At 51.4% G+C, this 18,520-nt stretch overlaps 1 protein-coding gene across 2 annotated transcripts in view; it reads right to left on the bottom strand.

Annotated features, from left to right (window-relative positions):
* Slc2a1 (solute carrier family 2 member 1) overlaps positions 1-16,452 on the bottom strand; it is a 29,991-nt gene extending 13,539 nt beyond the window's left edge. The window contains exons 1-2 of one of the 2 annotated variants that reach the window (XM_047554362.1): positions 16,179-16,452; positions 3,554-3,649 (exon numbers count right to left, since the gene is read on the bottom strand). In XM_047554362.1, coding sequence (XP_047410318.1) covers positions 3,554-3,649; positions 16,179-16,196 — 114 coding nt within the window. In that variant the 5' untranslated portion in view covers positions 16,197-16,452. Of the gene's footprint in view, positions 1-3,553; positions 3,650-15,309; positions 15,638-16,178 lie in introns of those variants that run through there. The other variant, XM_047554365.1, reaches the window with a different exon arrangement.
* Positions 16,453-18,520: the final 2,068 nt, after the last annotated feature.

Here is an 18,520-nt window from a genome sequence, read left to right as displayed (position 1 = left end):
GGGGAATCCTCAGAGGGCAGGGATGGGCCTGGCTCAGACCATGTGAGGCAGTTGTGAGGGCCAGAATATGCCCTGCTACCTTCACAGGTGTGTCCCCTCCTGCTGCCTAGGCCAGTATCTGGTCCAAAGCAGACACCTGATAAGCCCTTCTGAATGACAGAGTTGGTAGAATTGAATCCCTGTATCTTCCCAAGACAGTGCCTTCAGGCCTACCAGGTAAGGTGGCCACTCTGCCCTGTTCACCTCGGCTCTCAGCTGCACTTCCGTTTCTTCCTCTTGCATCCTACTATTCTCTCGTCACATGTTAAAATGATCACTTCGAATCTGCTCCTATCAGAAAATGCTGGCCAGTCTTGTGAGAAATTTGTAAAGTGCAAATGTAATCAGACAGAACACCTGTGTGCTTGGCCGGAAGATGCCACTAGATTTCAGTATGTTCTCAAGGCTGGCTTCTGGAGTGACCTTTGGACATGTGCCCCCAAATGCTCCCATAAATGCAGTTTACAGCCTCAGCTAGCTCCTCTGTGCTGCTCACCTGTACTTCTATGGCAACCTGGTCAGCTATACTGTCCACTGCCTGTGGCAGTGCCAAACTTTAGCCAATTTCTGATTAGATAGGAAGCCTCAAGGACTAGAGAACTTCATTCTAGATTGTTCACATCTTCAGAAATATCTTAGTCTCTTCTGGCCAAATGTAGCCATGTAGCCTCTTGGCTCCTGCTTCAACCCACTTGCCTCCTCAAGATCCCACCTTACTTCCTGATTTTCTCCCTCTCCTCATCTACTGGTTTTAAAATGAAATAAAAACCAATCCTAGCCACACAGCCCCTGCAGCTACCGCAGTCTCGTCTCCCTTCTCCAGCATGTCTCCTTGGGGCGGGACACCTCTACTCTTTCCACTTCCCTCTCACACTTCAACCAACTGCAGGGAGGTTCCACCCACGCCGCTCTGCGTGGCCAGCCTTTGTAACCACGAGGCGCCGTCGCCTCTTCTGCATTCAGCAATGTAAAGGGAACTGGGCATCTAACAGCATTTCCTCACTTCATTCACCTACTCACATTGACCACATGCAACTACTACCCAAGGCAGTACAGACACAGTGGCGACACACAACACCCTGTCCTTCAAGACCTCACATTTTCCCTTTGTCTTCTGAGGCTCTTGTCTCTGGGTTTTAGATATCACCTTTTATTCTCCTCCTGCTCCTCTTCTGTCACTTGGGATGTTCTCAGGCGTTTAACTCTTAGTTCCTTTTTTTATTCCAGTCTCCCTAGGAGATCTTCCTACTCCCATTTGGATCCCAGTGACCAACTCTTAACTCTTCTCCAGACTGCATCTAAGAACCTCATGTCCAAGCACCTACCATATATCCCCAGTGGTGTCCCGCTGAACCTCAATTCCTGCATGTCCCATGACACCTACCAGTTGCTCCCCTGCCTACTCCTCTCTGATACCCCACCTTGCCTGAAACCTCAGAGCTGGTTTTGAATCCTCCTCATCCTGAACTGATGACTGTGTCCTGTCCATTCTTCCTCCCAAGGGTCTGCTTCATACCAACCGTGCAACAGCAGCCTTCCCACTAGTGTCCCTGACTGTAATCTCACATTCTCAGATCCATCTCACCACCCCGGCACCCGGATCTGTTCCCTAAGCTGCAGATGTGGTCCTGTCTGTCCTCTTCATTCTCTGAAGTCCATCCTCCACGTGCCCCCTCTCGCTGGACCATACCATGCTGGTGGCTCATTGTTTCACAGATGAAATCTACCCCAAAGCCCACAGTGGTCCAGCTCTGGCTTACTTTGGGCTCCCCAACTTTTCCTCTCTTCCCCTCCACCTGGTGACACAGCAAACTAAACACTTGACTAAATGCCCACTCTTTCTCCTCTGGCCATTTTCCTCCCTCCTCTGCAGACCTCCTGTCACCCCACCCTGTTCTGTTCCTGGAACACCTCTCCATCCTGACCTTGGAGTCCTAGTTCAGTCATTCACTCACTCTGTGACCACTGACAAGATACCACTTAATCTAGTTCTCAGCTTCAGTTGTGTACCATAATTAGGAAGCTTTTTACTCAATACCCAAACAGCATCCCAGACCAATTAAATCAGAATCTGGGGGTGCCCAGGGGATCTCAATATGCAACCAAGGTGGAGGGCTCCGCCTCCCTGCCCCCGCCTTCCACTGTTTTGCAGCCGTTCCATCTAGAAGGATTTCAGAAAGGAGCCAGCTCAAAAGCACACACCTTGGCAGGACTCCGTAAAGCACTTAGCAAAAACAGCACTTGGGGTTGTTCCAAGCCGGGGGCCCACAGTCGCCATGTCAGGCAAGCTTGGAAAAGTTCCGTCAGTACCACTGCAGCTGAGCATGACTCAGCAGGCCTGGCCTTCCTGGTGACCTGCTCCCAGCATCGGGCGTGGCCCCCACAGCCACCCTCTCCGCCTACTTGGAAGAAGCCCAGCTCTGATTCCACACACTGCCTGATTCCCCCAAACAGGCCCCCTGTCCTCAGGAGCCAGCCACCCTCACTTTCTAGCCTCACCCATCTGGACAGCGAACATGGTCCTGACTGGAGGACCATCCGCTCTCATTTCATCCTCCACATGAAGGTATGAATTTTTTAAATGACAGGGCAGTTGGTTACAAAGACAGCCTGAGGCTGTGGAAACAGCAGAGCTTGGCTTCTGACTCCACCATTCACTAGCTGTGTGACCTTGGGCCTGTTGGACATTTCATCAGCCTGGGCCTCAGTTTCCGGGTCTATAAAGTGAAAGTCACCACTCAACCTCATAAACACATGCAAAATGCCTGGTATAGGAGGGACTCCGTTACAATTTCCTTTCCTGCTGGACCCTCTTTTCCTTTTTTCTACTCCCTAAAGCAAGTAGGCGTGGCTAGAGGTGACTGCCAGCATCCCTTGTAGTCTTGACATTCCAATGAACAAGTGAGGGCAGATCTGGGAGGTGCTGTGGAGAAGGAAGCCAGACCTCCAACCCCTGTGGTTCCCTAAGGCAAGACACTATTCTTGCTTCAACTGACGCAGGGCCTCCTGGGAGACGATCAGTTTCAACCTAGAATCTGATGCCTTAAAGGAGAGTGCACTGCATGTGGAAGGGTTGTGAGCACAGGCTGGGGGACCTCCTGGGGGGGAGGTGGTGGATACCAACTCCGTCCCTGACTAGCTGGGTGACACTGGGCAGGATTCTCCTCTTTGGCCATTTTCCTCACCTGTGGGACAGGAGGGATGATGGTCTGCCCACCTGCCTGCCTCAAGAGAGCTGCAGTGAGCATCAAGTGAGATAAGTACCAGGAAAGCCCTCGGTAGTCCCAGAATGCCCTATAAACACAGCATCATTATAACGAGTGCTGTTCTGATTATTATCAGTGTCTGCATTGTGTGGGAAGTTGGTCAAGATGACCCATAAAGATCCCAGGAGTCCATGGGCCCTGAGATTCTAGAATTCTGGCTGGGGAGGCAGACATGAGTTGATGCCAATGAGTGATGCCCAGGTGGCAGTGCAAGTTGGGACCGAGACCAAGGACAGCATAGCACTCACCTTCTGGGGGGCATTGATGACTCCAGTGTTGTAGCCAAACTGCAGGGATCCTAGTACTGCCCCTCCCACGGCCAGCATGAGACGGCCCGTCACCTTCTGCAGAGAGACAAAGCACATGGTTACAGGTGTGTCTGGGTCCACGTTACCACAGGGCAGGGCCTGGGTTGGCAGGTTCCCTTGTTCGGATATCTTGTCTGACTCCTGGCACCACACCCATCCTTCTCCCAGGAAACTTGGATACTTCCTGACCTCAGGTGCCTAAACCAGCCCAGCAGACTTCTAGGCCTCTCCCTGGAGAGAGAGAGGAATCGGGGTCTTTCTCTACAGCCTGGTCTTTGTCACAGAAGGAGAGGCCATAGTCTCTGGGGGTCTCATTCTCCTGGTGAGGCCATGCTTAGAATCCAGGTGGCCCCAGACTAGATTGGGAGGCCTAGGAACCAACTCTCCCATGCAAGCAGGTTCAAATTATGTGAAAGGAACAGCACAGAGCTGGAGGAAGCGCCCTGGGTTTGGAGCCAAAGGTGTGACCTCTGATTCCTGCCCATTACCCTTCCTTCCCTCCATTTGCCTGTCTGTAAAATAGGCACAGGCACACTTGTCAGTAAGGACACAAGGTCCTGTCCCGCCTTCCTCTTCCCACCATTCACTGAGTACTGGGAAGGAAAGACATGTTCCAGATCATTCAGGGGTCTGCCGCAGAGCCAGGGGTGGAACCGGGGGTTCTGGACTCCCATTCAGTAACCCTCACAGCAGTACCCCCAAACCAGGAGCTTCCCAGGGTTATCTGAACATAGATAACACACCAACCAGAAATGCGTTTTGGAAAAGTACATGACACAAGGTGACTAAGCATGTTGGGCAGTGCATGTTTCTAAGAGGCAAAGGGCTGGAGGAGAAAAAGCCGGTAGGATCTGTTCCCTGGACACAGAAGGCAAGAAGGCAGAGGGAGGGGTAGAGGCCAGTAGGTGAAAGGGCCCCGCTTACACATAGGTGAGAGGCCAAGAGGTGTTTGCCTGGCTAGAGAAAGGTAGAGGACTCATTCTGCCTTTTAAAACAAGGAAACTAAGAAATATTAGGCAAATCCTTAATTGGCGGTGGGAGAGTGGAGTAGGGGAGCATGCCAAACAAACGGCTGGCTTTCAACCAGGCACCACACCTACACCACCCTGGGCTGGCACTGCAGGTAGCAAAGGGAAGTTTGGAATTCTGAGCCACAAGATAGTCTGGAGAAGACTCCATGATGGTGGAGGACAGTCTCAGCTTGGCCACGGGCTTGCCTCTTCCTTCAAGATCATCATAGATAACATGGGGCACAGCTGCTAAGCAGATAGGTTCCTAGTACGGTCTTTTCATTTACTAGAAGCCCACAGGGCAAGGATTGCAAAAGCCACAGCTCTCGTCTCAGAGACTGAGAAAGAGGAAGGCGGCTTTACTGCCCAAGTGCACAGCTCGGAGTCCCTATACGTCAGAACACTGGGGCCTGCCTTCCACTAGTCTGTCATGCAGGGAGATGTCCTCCTGCCATGGACCATTTCATTCCTTCTAAAACTTTGAGACCCAACTAAAAGGCAACTCCACACACAATCCCTGGCACTGTACCCCAAAGTCTGTACTCTCTCAACTCCCCAGGTAAGCCTTCAGACTCAGGGCTGCCGGTTGAGTAGACAGCGAGCATGTGACAAACCGTTGGTGGGACCCAGTCAAGATAGGGCCAAGCCCAGGTCCTCAGGTGACCACTGGTCTTGAAGAGGCTGTGGTGAGGTACTAAGCATCATCAGGAGGACTCAACAGTGACCCGTGTTGGGCTTTCTTAGCTCAAGGTGTCCAGAGTATGATACTTATGGTAGGGAAGCTATGTATTGTTCTACTACACATCGAAATAGAAATAAAATAGCAATGCAAATCTATGATTTAATGAGATGTGGCAGACCTGTAGAACGGAATACCCAAGAATAAAGCTCTTTATGTATTGCTTTGGGACAAATAACAGCAAGTTTCAGAGAAGTGAGTGTTGGATGCTACCTTTTGTATAAAAACGGAAAACAAAAGCAAAAATACCAAAGTTGGTGGGGGTAGAGAATATTCATATTTACTTCAAAGAATGCACAAGAAATTAGGTAACAATATACCTCAGGGGAACTGGGTGGCTACGGATGTGGTAAAAGGGAGACTTCATTTCACACCCTTTTGCATATTTTTGAATTGTGAACCATGTGAGTGGATCACCTATGCAAAGTAAGTTTTTTACATGCCCTATGATTTCGTATTCCTTGGAACAAAGCAATTTAAATAGAAATATTAAGAGAAAAACAATGCAGATGACCCATGGATCTGGCAGAAGTTATGCTTTGCAGAGTATAAGTGAAAGATGCCGCAGAGAGGCTGTGTGCGGCGACTACCATTATCACCACAGGCCTTGTCTTACTGAACCCCGGCTCTCATGGGTTCCAGGGGTCCTTGGGCTGCTGAAGTCACCCTTGGATCCCAGGTAAGCACCTGCTTAATTGGCACTGGGAACTGGTGGGAGCCAAGGACCAACCCCTCTGCAGCACTTTGCCGTTGGCAGGTCAAGGTCAACTCCACTTTAGAAAACCTGCCTCTACCAGGCCCTGGGTTACATCCACATCCCCCCAGGTAGGCTGCTGCATTAGAACGCACTAAAATACTCAGTGACCCGTGCTCCAGGCCCTGGGCTGGGGTTGGGGCCTGGAATCAAACAGGGCCTTGTCCTGGTATCAGGGAAAGGGCCAGCAGTCCACCGGGGGGCCAGTGGGGAGACAGATGAAGACAACATGAAGCTAGGGTGCTCCAGGCTTTAACAGGGGTGGTATGAGGAAGTGACAGAGCCCTGGGGAAAGAGATTTCTAATTTTGCCTGGAGACAATCAAAAGATGAGTTCCCAGGAGGTGACACTGGAGTTAGACCATGAAGGACAAGCAAGGAGTCTGCCAAGGAGGAAAGCAAAGGAAGACTACATTCCTGGTGCTGAGAACAGCATGTGCAGGGGAAAGAATGGGACTGATACAGCCAGATCCAGAAACAGCTGCTCAGCCTGGCTAGATGTGGGTTGCAGGTGTGGGACGGGGTCCCTGCTCCTTCCTAGGCACATGGCACTGAGCCCAGTCATATACCCCTGCTCCCACCACACTCAGCTTGATCATGGATGGACTGGAATCAAATGCAGTGAACTTCTTTTTTTCACCTTGGAATTGGGATATGTGGTAGCCCTGCCTCTGGACCTTGGTTTCCTCACCAGGCAAATGGGAATAATGTTCCTTCCTTAGAGGGTTGCTGTCAAATTCGTATCGGTGCCTATCATGGAGCCTAGTGGAGTTCCTTCACCAAGTGTTTGCTGAATTAGGGAAGGACAGGGGGTTATCTCAATTGGGCCACCATTGACCCATCTATCCCTGCTAGCCTACTGCTAAAACACAAGGGCAGAAACGAAGTTCATTTACTTAGCATATATTTATTTTGGTGTCAAGCTCATGTAATGGTGATAACTTAGAGAAGCGACACAAACCCCACAGCTGTGGCTTTCTTGTAGAAACCTTTTTTAGGGGTGGGGGAGCATGGTAGAACCCAGAGACTGGGACCCTCAGCATCCTCTGAGGATGGAGCTGCCTTCTAGAACATTCTATGCTCTTTCAGACCTTGGTCCTTATTGTGCCCTCAATACCCATCTGCCATTGTGACTGGAAACTCCTTAAGAATGTAAGCTGGGTTTTTTCATCTCTGCAACCAGAGTACCCTGTGTAGGAAATAGCAGAGAACAATTGTAAAACAGAAAATCTACCACTTACTAATTTAGTTTTTGGGCAAAACTATCTCTGGGTAGCTGTTTTGCCAAAATGGTGCTCACTGTAACTCAGCCAACTTAATAGTTTTCACCAAGCCCCTGATGAGTGCTGGAACTCAGGAGCTCTGAGAGGTGGAAACAGGCTAATGGTACCTATCCAAACCCTCCACTCCAAGCCCCCATGGGTGTAGAGAAGAGACCTTTGAAAGCAGAGGGTTCAAATCCTGACCCCACTCTTAGTTCACCAAGTGCCTTAGCTCAGTCAGTAGCATACAGAAGGTTATCTCATGTCCCCACCCCTCATTCTCCCTGTCCCAATTCTGGGGGTTCAAGGCCCACCAAGAGCTCAACTTCTCTTCTCACACACTGGGAGGGTGGGTGGCCCTGCATATCTTGCCAAACTCGCAGTGGCCTTTTGACCTGCCTGTGTGCCCTTCCTCAGCACAGCAGCTGGGCCCCAGGCTTGTCCTGCAGCGGGCTCTCAGTCAATATTGGCAGAGGGAGTGCATGTGGCACTGCCTGCTAAGAGACAGGGCGTGCCTTGTGGGAGGAGGGTCCCAGTCTAGCAAAACCCAGACGTCACTCCATCTCATCCTCCTCCCACGGCTTCCTGTAGTTTCCCAAGGTGCACTGGTGCATGGGACACCTGGCTTTCTAAGCACTGGGTTCACAACTCTAAGTAGGGTGGGAAGGGGGTGTGGCAGGGGGGTCACCTGATCCATGACAGCTCCCTTTTCATTTTCGGTACATTTCTAAGATTTCATTTGAACAAAGTTCTGGACATTTAAAAAGAAAGTAGCTCAAGAAATTGCAGACTGCTGTACCACCCTCACTTGATCGATGGGGAACCTAAGGTCAGAGGACAGGCGCCCAGGATACTCAGCAAACAAAAGCCAGGGCTAGGACTGGAGCTCTTTAGATTCCGAGCTTGGACTTTCACCCTCTGACCCCTTCCACTCCGAAGGCTTGTCAAGAAGAGCAATGGGCTAACCTCAGAAGCCTGACCTTCAGGTGACCTCAGGCACAGACTCCTCTGGAAACCATTGCCTTTGAGCCTTCTAGTGATGCCAGGACTTGCATGACTGAGCCTCTGGGCATCCCACAGTGGCCCTGAAGGCAGAAGTTGCCCATCAATCTCTAAAGCAGGGAGGGGAGGAGGAGCCAGCATGGGCACACTGCCAGGGGCTGCTCACATCCTGATTGAACCACCATGAATCTCCTCTGCTCTGCTCAGCCGGGGGACTGCTCTCACTTCACAGAGAAAATGGGAGAGGAAAAAAGTATTCAGTGGATCTTCAAACTGGGGGATCTCTGATGCCTGATTTTATGAACTTCCTGCTAATGTTCTCCCCTGACCGCCCCCACTGCTTCCGGGTACTGGCCCCTGAAGGAAACAAGGTTTCTACCTGGTGCTTTCTATGTAGGTCAAATTCCATTCCAGCCGCCCTCTAAGCCTTGTCTGTCTGAACCAAGACAGCCTTAGATCAACCTCAGGAACCTTTTGGCCACTCTGCTAGATTCTGTTCTAAGCTAAATTTGGTAATTGTGGCCCCTGGGCCAAATCCAGCCTGCTGGCTAAGGATGGGCATTGGATTTCTAAAAGAGCGTGTGTACTAGGGGTGGGAAGCAACATTTTGTGGTATGTAAAAATTACATTAAATTCAAATTTCATCAATTTTATTGGAACGTAGCCATACTCGTTTGTGCATCTGCTATTTGGGGCTGCTTTTATGCTGTGATGGCACAGTTGAGTGGTTAAAGAGGCAGACCATTTGGTTCATAAAGCTGACAATATTTACAATATCTGGCCTTTTGCAAAAAGTCTGTCAACCTCTGCTTTAAGCCCCAGGTCCCCTGAGGGGTTAGGTACAAACCCAATGCATGAACTGTGGAGAACTTTTGAAGTCTTTTAGGCCAAAACACATTATCCTCCCTAAATAACCAAAAAGGTAAGCATCCTTAAATACAAACAACTGGCTACCTGTGCTGTGTGCTTGGACCTTGGGCTGGAAACCGGACCCTGGGGAAGTTGACACCATTTAGCAGTGAGATGGGTACCAGTTCAAACAAGACGATATTAATTTGGTAAGACTGGCATATACAAAGGTCATTGTCACCCTAAGCAAATAAGTTTAAGTCCCAGTTCCTCCACTTTTGTGACCTTAAAAAATATTCTTTCCCCTAACACTTCAGTTTCCCATAGAAGAAGTTTTTCTAATTATTAAGTAAAGATTATACCTGAATGCATGTTCCCAACATTATCTTGGTCAATGGGGACTGAGCAATAAATTAAACCAAATCCCTGACTACGGAACTTGATATTTTAGTTGAAGGCTGGGGCAGAAAATAAATACATGTAATATATCAGGTGGTGAGTGGTATGAAGAAAGCATGGGGATGCTATTTCTTAATCACGGTGGAACTCGTCTGTAATGGAATATTATGCAGCTGTTGGAAAGAATGCAACACATCTGTATGTACTTGGCATACAGAAAAGAGACCCAGGGTAGATTATTAAAAGAAAAAAAAAATCAAGGTAGAATGTATAGAATGTAATTTTATATAAGGAAGGAGTAGTTACTGAACTTTTGTACCATGTACCTACTGTAGGTAGAGAGAGAAATACTGCAAATATTTCTCTAAGGTTTGCATTGGTGAACTGGGTGGGCACCACACACAACATGGACAAAATATGAAGCAAATACCCGAACATTACACATGTGGGCACACATGTACACATTCACAAAGAGGTCTCTGCGGGTAAGCACCAAACAGTGACCACCTGGAGAAAGAACACTTTTATCCTTTCTCTTTTTATGCTTCTCTTTAGTTGGCTTCATTACTTCTGTATTAAAAAAAAAAAAAAAAAAGAAAGACCCAATTTCTTTCCCCAGTCGCATCTGAAGACTTTACTGGGACACAGCTCTAGTGCCAGGGCCTGGCAGGTCCAGTGCACTGCCATCCAGAAGTCTTGGAGCAAATGGTAATTCTGCAATGTAGCACTCTACCAAAAGGGCTTTTGTTTTATTTCTTTTGAGGTCCTGGGGATTGGTCCTAGGGGGTGCTCTACCACTGAGCTACATCCCTGGTCATTTTTATTTTTTATTTGGAGGCAGGGTCTTGCTAAACCAATGATTCTTCTGCTTCAGCCTCTGGTGTTGCTGGGATTACGGGCACGTGCCATGATGCCCAGTGCTCTGAAGGTTTTATGTGGCTGGGAGATGGAGAGCTGTTCCACAGATGTATGAATAGGTCAACTTTTATAAGAAAAATGACACTTAATTCATCCTTACCAGGTAGCCTTCTGGGTGAGCAGGGGCATCCTTACCTGTCAGGGGTCTGGATGGGTGAGAAGTGGATCCAGCTCCATGGCACTGAGCTGGTGGGAGCAACAGACCCTAGGCCTAGGACACTGTGAGCTTCCAAGATCAACTACTGAGGGGCAGGTAGATAATTCTAGAATGAGAAGGGTGGGCTATACATCATATTCTGCGGCTGGTGGGCTTGTAGAGGGCTAGTGTGTGAAAAGGACAAGGGTGATGCTGAGACTGCAGAGGCTGAGCACCAGGGCTGCTTTGGCAAGGCAGCTGCTAGGCCATGGGGGGTTCACTCTCAAGTCCCTCTCACCGCCATTCAGGGTTGATGCTGAGGGTTACTGCCACCATGCCATCGATGGCATTGATGCCACCATGCCATCGATGGCGATGATTCAAGTTGTGAGCACTGGAGTGGATTTCATGATCAAGGAACATGATGGACATGGCTGCCATGCCAGTGCTGCTTCTGGCCATGCCATGGGCAACACCCATGTATAAAAGGGAGGGAGGTGAACCCAGAGCAGCATGGACACCTGGGGTCAGGACCCTGGAGGGTGGCTTTGCACAGCTGTGAGAGCGCCTCTGAGCTATTACACACCAGGGGGAGCCTTGTGCTCAAGGAGAGCACAGCGGAAGGCTCGAGGAGTGCGGGGAGACTGTTTCTCCTTCTTTAGCTGGACCGCCTGCCCTGTCCCAAGAGAGTTCGAGTCCCCCTCTTCCTCCAGCAGAGGGCCTTAGAGTCAGATCTGGCCCACCTGGGGCTCTGACTGCTGTGAAGGCAGATCTTTGCTACTGAGCACTCCTGGAGCTTCATGGGCCCCACACTCCTGGTGAGCTACAGGGCTGCTGACCCACAGAGGCAGGCATTATCTCCCACAGGGGAGGACACAGCTCCCACAAGACATGTGGCCGCCCTAAGGTCAAACGGCAGAGCTGTTTCTGTCTCAGACTTTTCCTTCCCACGCCCAATTCCAGGGCAGGGAGAGGTAAGCTCTGGCCTAAAGCAATTTGGGCAGATGTTCTCAAAAGGCAAAGAGTCCTCAATAGCCAAAATTCAATCAACTGGGGTCTTACAAGAACTCTTCCCTTTCTGGGTTGTGGAGGCATGGGGGAGGCAGAAGGCAGCAAAATGGTGAAGGGGTGAACCCTACTTTCTTCTTGCCCAAGTTCAAGACCCGGGAGCCCTGGTTCAGTTGCTGCAAAACCCCAATGTTTACGCATCAGCTACTGCCAAGGCCTGGTGGCTGGATGACAGCCTGGGGCTCTACTCCGCCCCTCCCTTGGAGGGAGGTAACAATTGGAGGTTTGTTTTGGTGGCCAAAGCTGGGCCTGCCAGCCTGGACACAAGCCTCTCTGAGCCCATGAATCCAGCCAGGAGCCTTCCTGGCCTCTGCCATTCTGGGGACATTGGTTACCAGACTGAATGGCTTTGTCACCTCTATGCCCAGGAATAAGGTGGGCGGGGAGGGAGGTTGCAGGACCCAAGCCAATGCTGCACACTTTCCCCTTTGTTCTAGGCTTCCCCAGTTCTGCCAATTTGACAGAGAGGGAAAGCTAGTCTTCTGTACCCTTGGTGCCAGAGCAGAGGTCTGAGTTCTGACACCCTGTGACCAGGAGGCACTGAGCAAAGCTGAGCTCCTGAAGTCACAAGCTGATTATGGGGGATTTAGGGCTGACCCAGCTCTGGGGCAAGTAGAATGGAATCCCTGGATGGCTCGGCACCGAACAAGGATCATCTTGGTGCTGTTTACATGGTACTGCCAAATTGGCTATGGAAATGGTCTTTCCACTTAAAAGTAGCCACCACCTAATTGAGGGCATGAAGCTGAGCTTCTCAAATCCACCAGGGGTAGCAAAGCCTCCATTTTATAGAGAGGGAAACCAAGGCCCAAGGAAAGCCACTTCTCCAAGGTCCCAGCTTTGTTTTGTTTCCATTTACAGAAGGGTTTCAGTTGTCAAGTTACATCTAACCCAACTTTTAGAGTGTGACTGCACCCAGAAAGAGCTCGGAAAGTCCTGGAGCCTGGGGATTTCTGCTCATTTGGGATGAGCGAAAGTGGCACAGAACACAGTAGGTACAGAGGACAGCATTTTTCCCCCTAACACCACAGAACACCTCAAATATTTTGTGGCAGCCTTGTCTTGGACAAGTCTTTTTCCTTCTCCAGCCTCAGTTTCCCCTTCTATCAAATGGAGGGCTAAGCCATGGGCTGCAAAGTCTCTTCCTGCTTGATTTTCCTCATTCTCTTACATCATCCTGGAAAGAACGGCAGTGTTTTAGGACAAGATGTTCAGTGCGTGACCTTGGCAAAGTCATTTTTCACTGGACCTTGAGGTCCCCATGACTTCATACCTCCTTCACAGGACAGCTACAAGGATCCCAAGAGATAATGGATATGAGAGTTCTTTTTCCAACTCCCCAAGACTGACCCAAATTCAGGCAGGTAGGTGGGAACAAAGAAGACTAAGGCAAGACAGGGCAGCCACATGAGCTGCTCTTACTCTGTGCCTGGCACTCTCACCCCTGTGCCGCCTCTGCAGACCAGCTTCCTGACAAACCCCCACTGGGAAGAACCGACAGCAGGAGTTTTAATGATTTACCTAAGTAATAATCGGGGGCCAGGCATCCTGGCTTCCTAAAAATTCACACTGCCAGAACACCAGACTTCTGGATAGAGGTCAAGGGCCAAGTACATGTTACCTGGGACCAGGCAGGCACAGTGCATCATGGGAGTCCAAGGAAGCAAGAAACATTTATGGAACATGTATGGGGACAGACACCCACATTCTCCCCCCTGAATTCATATAGATATTCTAATGATATAAAAATGACATCATTCTGCAGATGAGGCAACAAAGCTAAACTAGGATGCAAAGCCACACCAAATATCATTGTTCTTCGTACCACTGGGGCTGAGGAACCCTGCAGATTTCTGATGCCTCCTTTGTGCAGGGGTCAGACTGGTCAGTAAAGGAGAAGGCACAGATGGGAATAGACTAGTCCTTCACAAAGGGTGAGGTGAGACATCCCAGGGCAGGGCTCGCTCCTGCCTGCTGCCCAGGAGGGACCACGGGTGAAACCCTGGCTAGCCAGGCGATTTCACCTGCCCCTCCCTACTTCCTACTCACTTAAGCTCATTACTTCGAGATGCAGAGGAGCACATGGTGTACGGAGAAGTCAGCTGAGTCGATTCCCAGTTCTGAGGAGATGAAGAGGAACACAGCAGAATCAAGGCTTCAGGCCAGACACACCAGGCAAGGGATATAACAGGGTCAGGCCTCAGTTTAACATGTGGTACGGGAAGGTTGTGGTAGGAATCAAACCAGCAGTCTCCAAAGGGAGGAGCTTTAGTCTCCAATGTACACAGAGAATTTAGAAAACAAAACTTATTATCACTGATGCCTTGTATTTGTCTTCTGAGATTTCTATTTTATGTAGGCAGATAATATACCAGTATAACAGTATCTGTATATGAATTTATAAATGCAAATGAACCAGTGGGCAGGAGGTGCTCCATGATCCACCCAGTGGACAGAAGAAACTCTGGAAAAGCACCCACCAGCTCCTGCATTTAGACCAGATGCCATAGGGTTGCCTTTGATGTTAGAACTCTCCCCTCCACTTGGTAGTGGACAGAAACAAAAGCCCTGCTGATCAGTCTGGGTTCAAATCCAGCTCAGCCACTTACAAGCTGTATAACTTCAGGAAAGTTACTTCCCTTCTCTGAGCTCCAGGCCAGTGAGGAACCTCAGCAGGGCTAAATGATCAGTGACAGCAAAAAGCATTTTAGCCTGGATCCCAGTAAACTGGAAGTGGCTGTTGATTTTCCCCTCCATTCTTCTGTCTCCACTCAAAAACTCACTTATCCACTCAAATAAATACCGAGGTTTGGCATCACATGCTGACAAGACTGTTCTTTTCTTTGAGGAAGTGACAAAAGTTATCCCTATCTTTCATGTGGAGGAACAGAGGCCCAGAGAAGTTAAGTGTCCTACCAGAGTTTGAAGATAACACAGCAATTATTTGGAATTTTGGGATCTCGGCACTTGTCCCTGGTTAAAGTCACCTCTCTTATATTTTTTAGTTATACCTCACCACTGCGGCTCATCCATACAGGCTGAGAGACTCAAGGAGGGAACTTACTCTGGTGTCTGTTCAAGCCTGAAAGCCCAGGCAGGATGAAGCAAGTTCCTCTAGATTCAACAGGTTTGTATGGGGAGGCCTTTTCCTGCTGAGAATACAGCCTGGTGTCACCCTGCTGTGTCTCCTCGGACACCTCCACAGCACATATATAGTGTAGTTCAGGTTCAGTCCCAAACCTGCTCGTCCCAGGTAAAAACAAAGGGCATCCTTGGCCCTTCTCAGGCGATATGGGAAAAATCAAGTAGGTAAAAGGAAATATTTTAAAAGAAAAAAAAATGACCTGAAAATATTCTATAGAAGGGCGAAGGGAGGGAGCAAAGCAACAACGCCCTACACACAGAGGGGTTCAATAAACACTTGTTGAAAAGGAACCGCCCTGGGGCTGTCACCAAGATTCCCTGCAGGACAACCCTTTGCACAGACGCAGAAAGAGCGAGCGTGTGTGTTTAAGTTACCGAGATCCTATCGAGGCAGTCTGCCCCACCGCGCGACCCACCTAAGAGTCCTCATCATCCAGAGCATGGAGTCCCTCATCCCTCGGGCCACGGTGGGCGCTCTTCCCGCTCAGCTCCCGCCTGGGGTCCTATCCCAGCCCCGGGCTCGCGGGCCCGGCCCGGGACCGTGCCTCATCGGAGTACATCTCTCTCCCCAGGACTTGGCAACAGCTTTGGGGCCCGCGCTGTCCAGAAAGAAGGGTCTCAGCAACCGGCTGTTCTCCCAGAGCCGGGCCAGGCACCCCCGCGCTGGAGCGCCGGCCTGAAGGAAGTGCCCTCCGCCTCGGCATCTCGGGAGGTTGGCGCGAGGACGGCGGGAGGCCGGGAAAATGCCCCTGGCCATGCCGTTTACCAAGCGCGGCACCGGGGCGAGGGGAGCAGCGGCCTGGATCCCTCCTGGAGCGCGGGCGGGTCCCGGCTCCGAGCCGGGGCCGGGGCCGGGCCGGGGGCTCGGCTCGCTCAGCCAATGGGCGGCGCGCTCGGGCCCCCTCCCCCGCACCGGGAGGAGCCGGCGCAGGGCCGCCGCCGCCGAGGTCGTGCGCGACGTGCTGCGCCAGGGCCCTGTGTCCCCGGCCCCCGCCGGGCCGCGTGGACGGCGCGGCGCCCCCGGAAGGAAGCTGGGTACTCCGCGCGGGCGCCAAAAACGCACGTTGCGCCCTCCCGCTTGCTGGATCCGGAACCCATCCCCGCCGCGCCCCTAGCCCCGGCCAGGCGCTGCGTCCTGAACCCGCGCGGAGCCAGGCTCAGAGAGGTGCGCCTTCGGCCGGCGGCGCACAGCACGGCCAGGCGATCAGGGAGGCCCGGGCCGGCCGAAGGGTCCGAAGGGGTCGCCTTTGTTCCGGGCGGGGAGGGCTCGCGGCGCGCGACTCACCTTGCTGCTGGGATCCATGGCCGCGCTGCGCTGGTGGCTCTGGCAGCGCTGGGTGCGCGGGCGGCAACAAGCGGGCGGGCGGCGCTCTCCGGCTCAGGCTCTGCTGCGACTGTGACTCCGACTCCCGTCGGTTGACCTCCCGCTCCCTGGCACACTTACTCTCGGACCCCCAGCCGCGATCTGCACGGCTGCCGACGCTACCTCAAGCCTCTTGCCTCTAGCACCAGAGCTCCAGGACCCCAGCGTTTATAGGACCCCAGCCATTGGCTGGCCAGGCTGGTGTGTCGGGGGTGTGTGGGCAGAGCCTGGGGCGGGGCCTGGGGCACAGCACGTCCGGGGCGGGGCTCCACAGGAGGGGGCGAGGGGAGGGGGAGGGGGAGGGGCGGAGGGCTCCTGGCTGCCGCCTCTCTCTGGCTGCCAGCCTACCTTGTACCCAGTGCTCTGGGACCCCTGGAGGTGCTCGCTGTGTGACCCTGGGCAAGTGCGCACACCTCTCTGAGCCTCAGCAGCCTCTGGCAAAATGGTGGAGCTGGTACCCGGCTGTAAGACAAGCTGAGAACTGCATAGGGTAGCGCGTAAAAGCTAGGACTTTGGATTCTTTTCTCTGCTCCTGGATAACTTTGGTAGACTAACATAATCATAGCATCACCTTCTAGGGTAGTTATGAAGATTAAACGAGTTAATGTTTGTAAAATATTTAGAACATCTTTTACGTGGAAAGTGGTATTTAAGTATTTATTAGACTACGGGAGGTCTTGCTCAGTGATTGAGATTTCCCTTCCTCTTTTCCACCCCCAACATTCCTGCTCCCAAGCCAAGCCTCAGCTTTGCACCAGCCGCGCCCTCTGCCTGAAATCCATACCCACTTTTTTTCTGGGCTTTAAAATCATCTCTTTGATAACTTTTCTACTTCTGACAGTCCAGGTGTAGCTACAGTGACACCGAAGTGTGAAACCTACGAGAGGCTGGGAACTGAATGGTTAAGGACACAGGAGACTTTGGCATTGAGCCAGCTCATCTGTATACTAGCCTAGCCTGATCCTGGTCTTGGAGCCAGGGTTTTCTTATGTAAAATGAAATTCATAACAGTTCATGTGTTCTCACCAGAGTTACAATTTCCATGAGGTGAGCTCATGAAGTGCTTAGCATGCGCTGAAACACAGTCAGTCCACATTTACTGCTGCTGGTGGTGGTGGTGGTGGTATTGTTATCTGAGTTCACCTTATTTCCTCTTCCAGACCAGAGTCTTTCTTGAGACACAGTGAAGGGAAAGACCTCCAGTCCCAAGGTCTGGGCAAAGTCTGGGGTTAGCCTCGGGTCCCTTTCCCTGTGCAGGAGGGGTCGCCATGGGATTAGTTGCTGTTGGAAACAAGAAGGCTGAAATGACCCCTGGGTTCTCTGGGCAGCGTGTCCTGTACTGGCCAAGGGGGCACCCTGATTAGGCACAGAGTCCTGGAAACAGACCCCTTCTGGGCATTTCCCTGCCCATGGCTCCAATTTCTACAATCTCTTGCTGCTAGCCTGGAAAGTGTGGAACTACCTCCCTCCTCTCTCTTCAAGCCTATAGAGGGCACCAAGTCTTGCTGACTCCACCTTCCACACCGCCACCTCCTCCTGCTCCCTCTCCTCTGTCTTTAGCATCTCTTTCTTCTCCGCCAATCCTGGACCCTGTTATTCCCCTACTCACATACCTGACATTGTCATGGAGGGAGAGGCCCAAGCCTGGCCATCGAGGCCCTTCTTTGGGGCACCAGTTTACAGGCTCAGCCTCACTCCTAGCACCAGCACCTCACATCCATACTTTGCTTAGGTTGTATCCTCTGCCTAAGAAGCCTTCCCTCCACCTCAACATGCCAAAGAGCACCCCAGGAGTGGGTCCTGCTCCGGGAAGTGCCCCGATTCCCTCAAGTGGCAGTCTTTCTCTCCTTTATTCCTTGGTGTTCTTCAGTGTGCTGTTGTCCTCTGACTGTCTCCCCAGAATGTGAGCAACCTGAGGACAGTGCGTGTGACTGAGGCACAAGGTGAATGGGCAGAGGACAGGTCTCTCTGTCTCTAGCTTCCCTTCCATGCCAGTCCCTTCTGCCAACACTTGCAGCCTTCTCTTCTATATCTTTTGGATTTTGCTACCTCCCTGCTCAAAGTCTCTCCTTGGTCCCCTGTTTTGCCCATCCACTCTTCTGGCTCAGCCTCTGGATCACACTCTCTAAGCAACCCCTTTCCTTCTCCAGACCAGCCCTGTGCAGGTCACTTTCCCAGCGCACTACTAGCTTCATGGTGCCCCAGACTAGATGGGCAGCAAGAGGGAGGATGAGCGTCAACAGTTCCAAATCAAGTGCACAGGA

The sequence above is a fragment of the Sciurus carolinensis genome, chromosome 1 (genome assembly GCF_902686445.1).
Source record: "Sciurus carolinensis chromosome 1, mSciCar1.2, whole genome shotgun sequence".
Classification (NCBI taxonomy): Eukaryota; Metazoa; Chordata; class Mammalia; order Rodentia; family Sciuridae; genus Sciurus; species Sciurus carolinensis.
The sequence above is the reverse complement of the archived record's forward strand: the minus strand, read 5'-3'. Positions and strand labels throughout refer to the sequence as shown.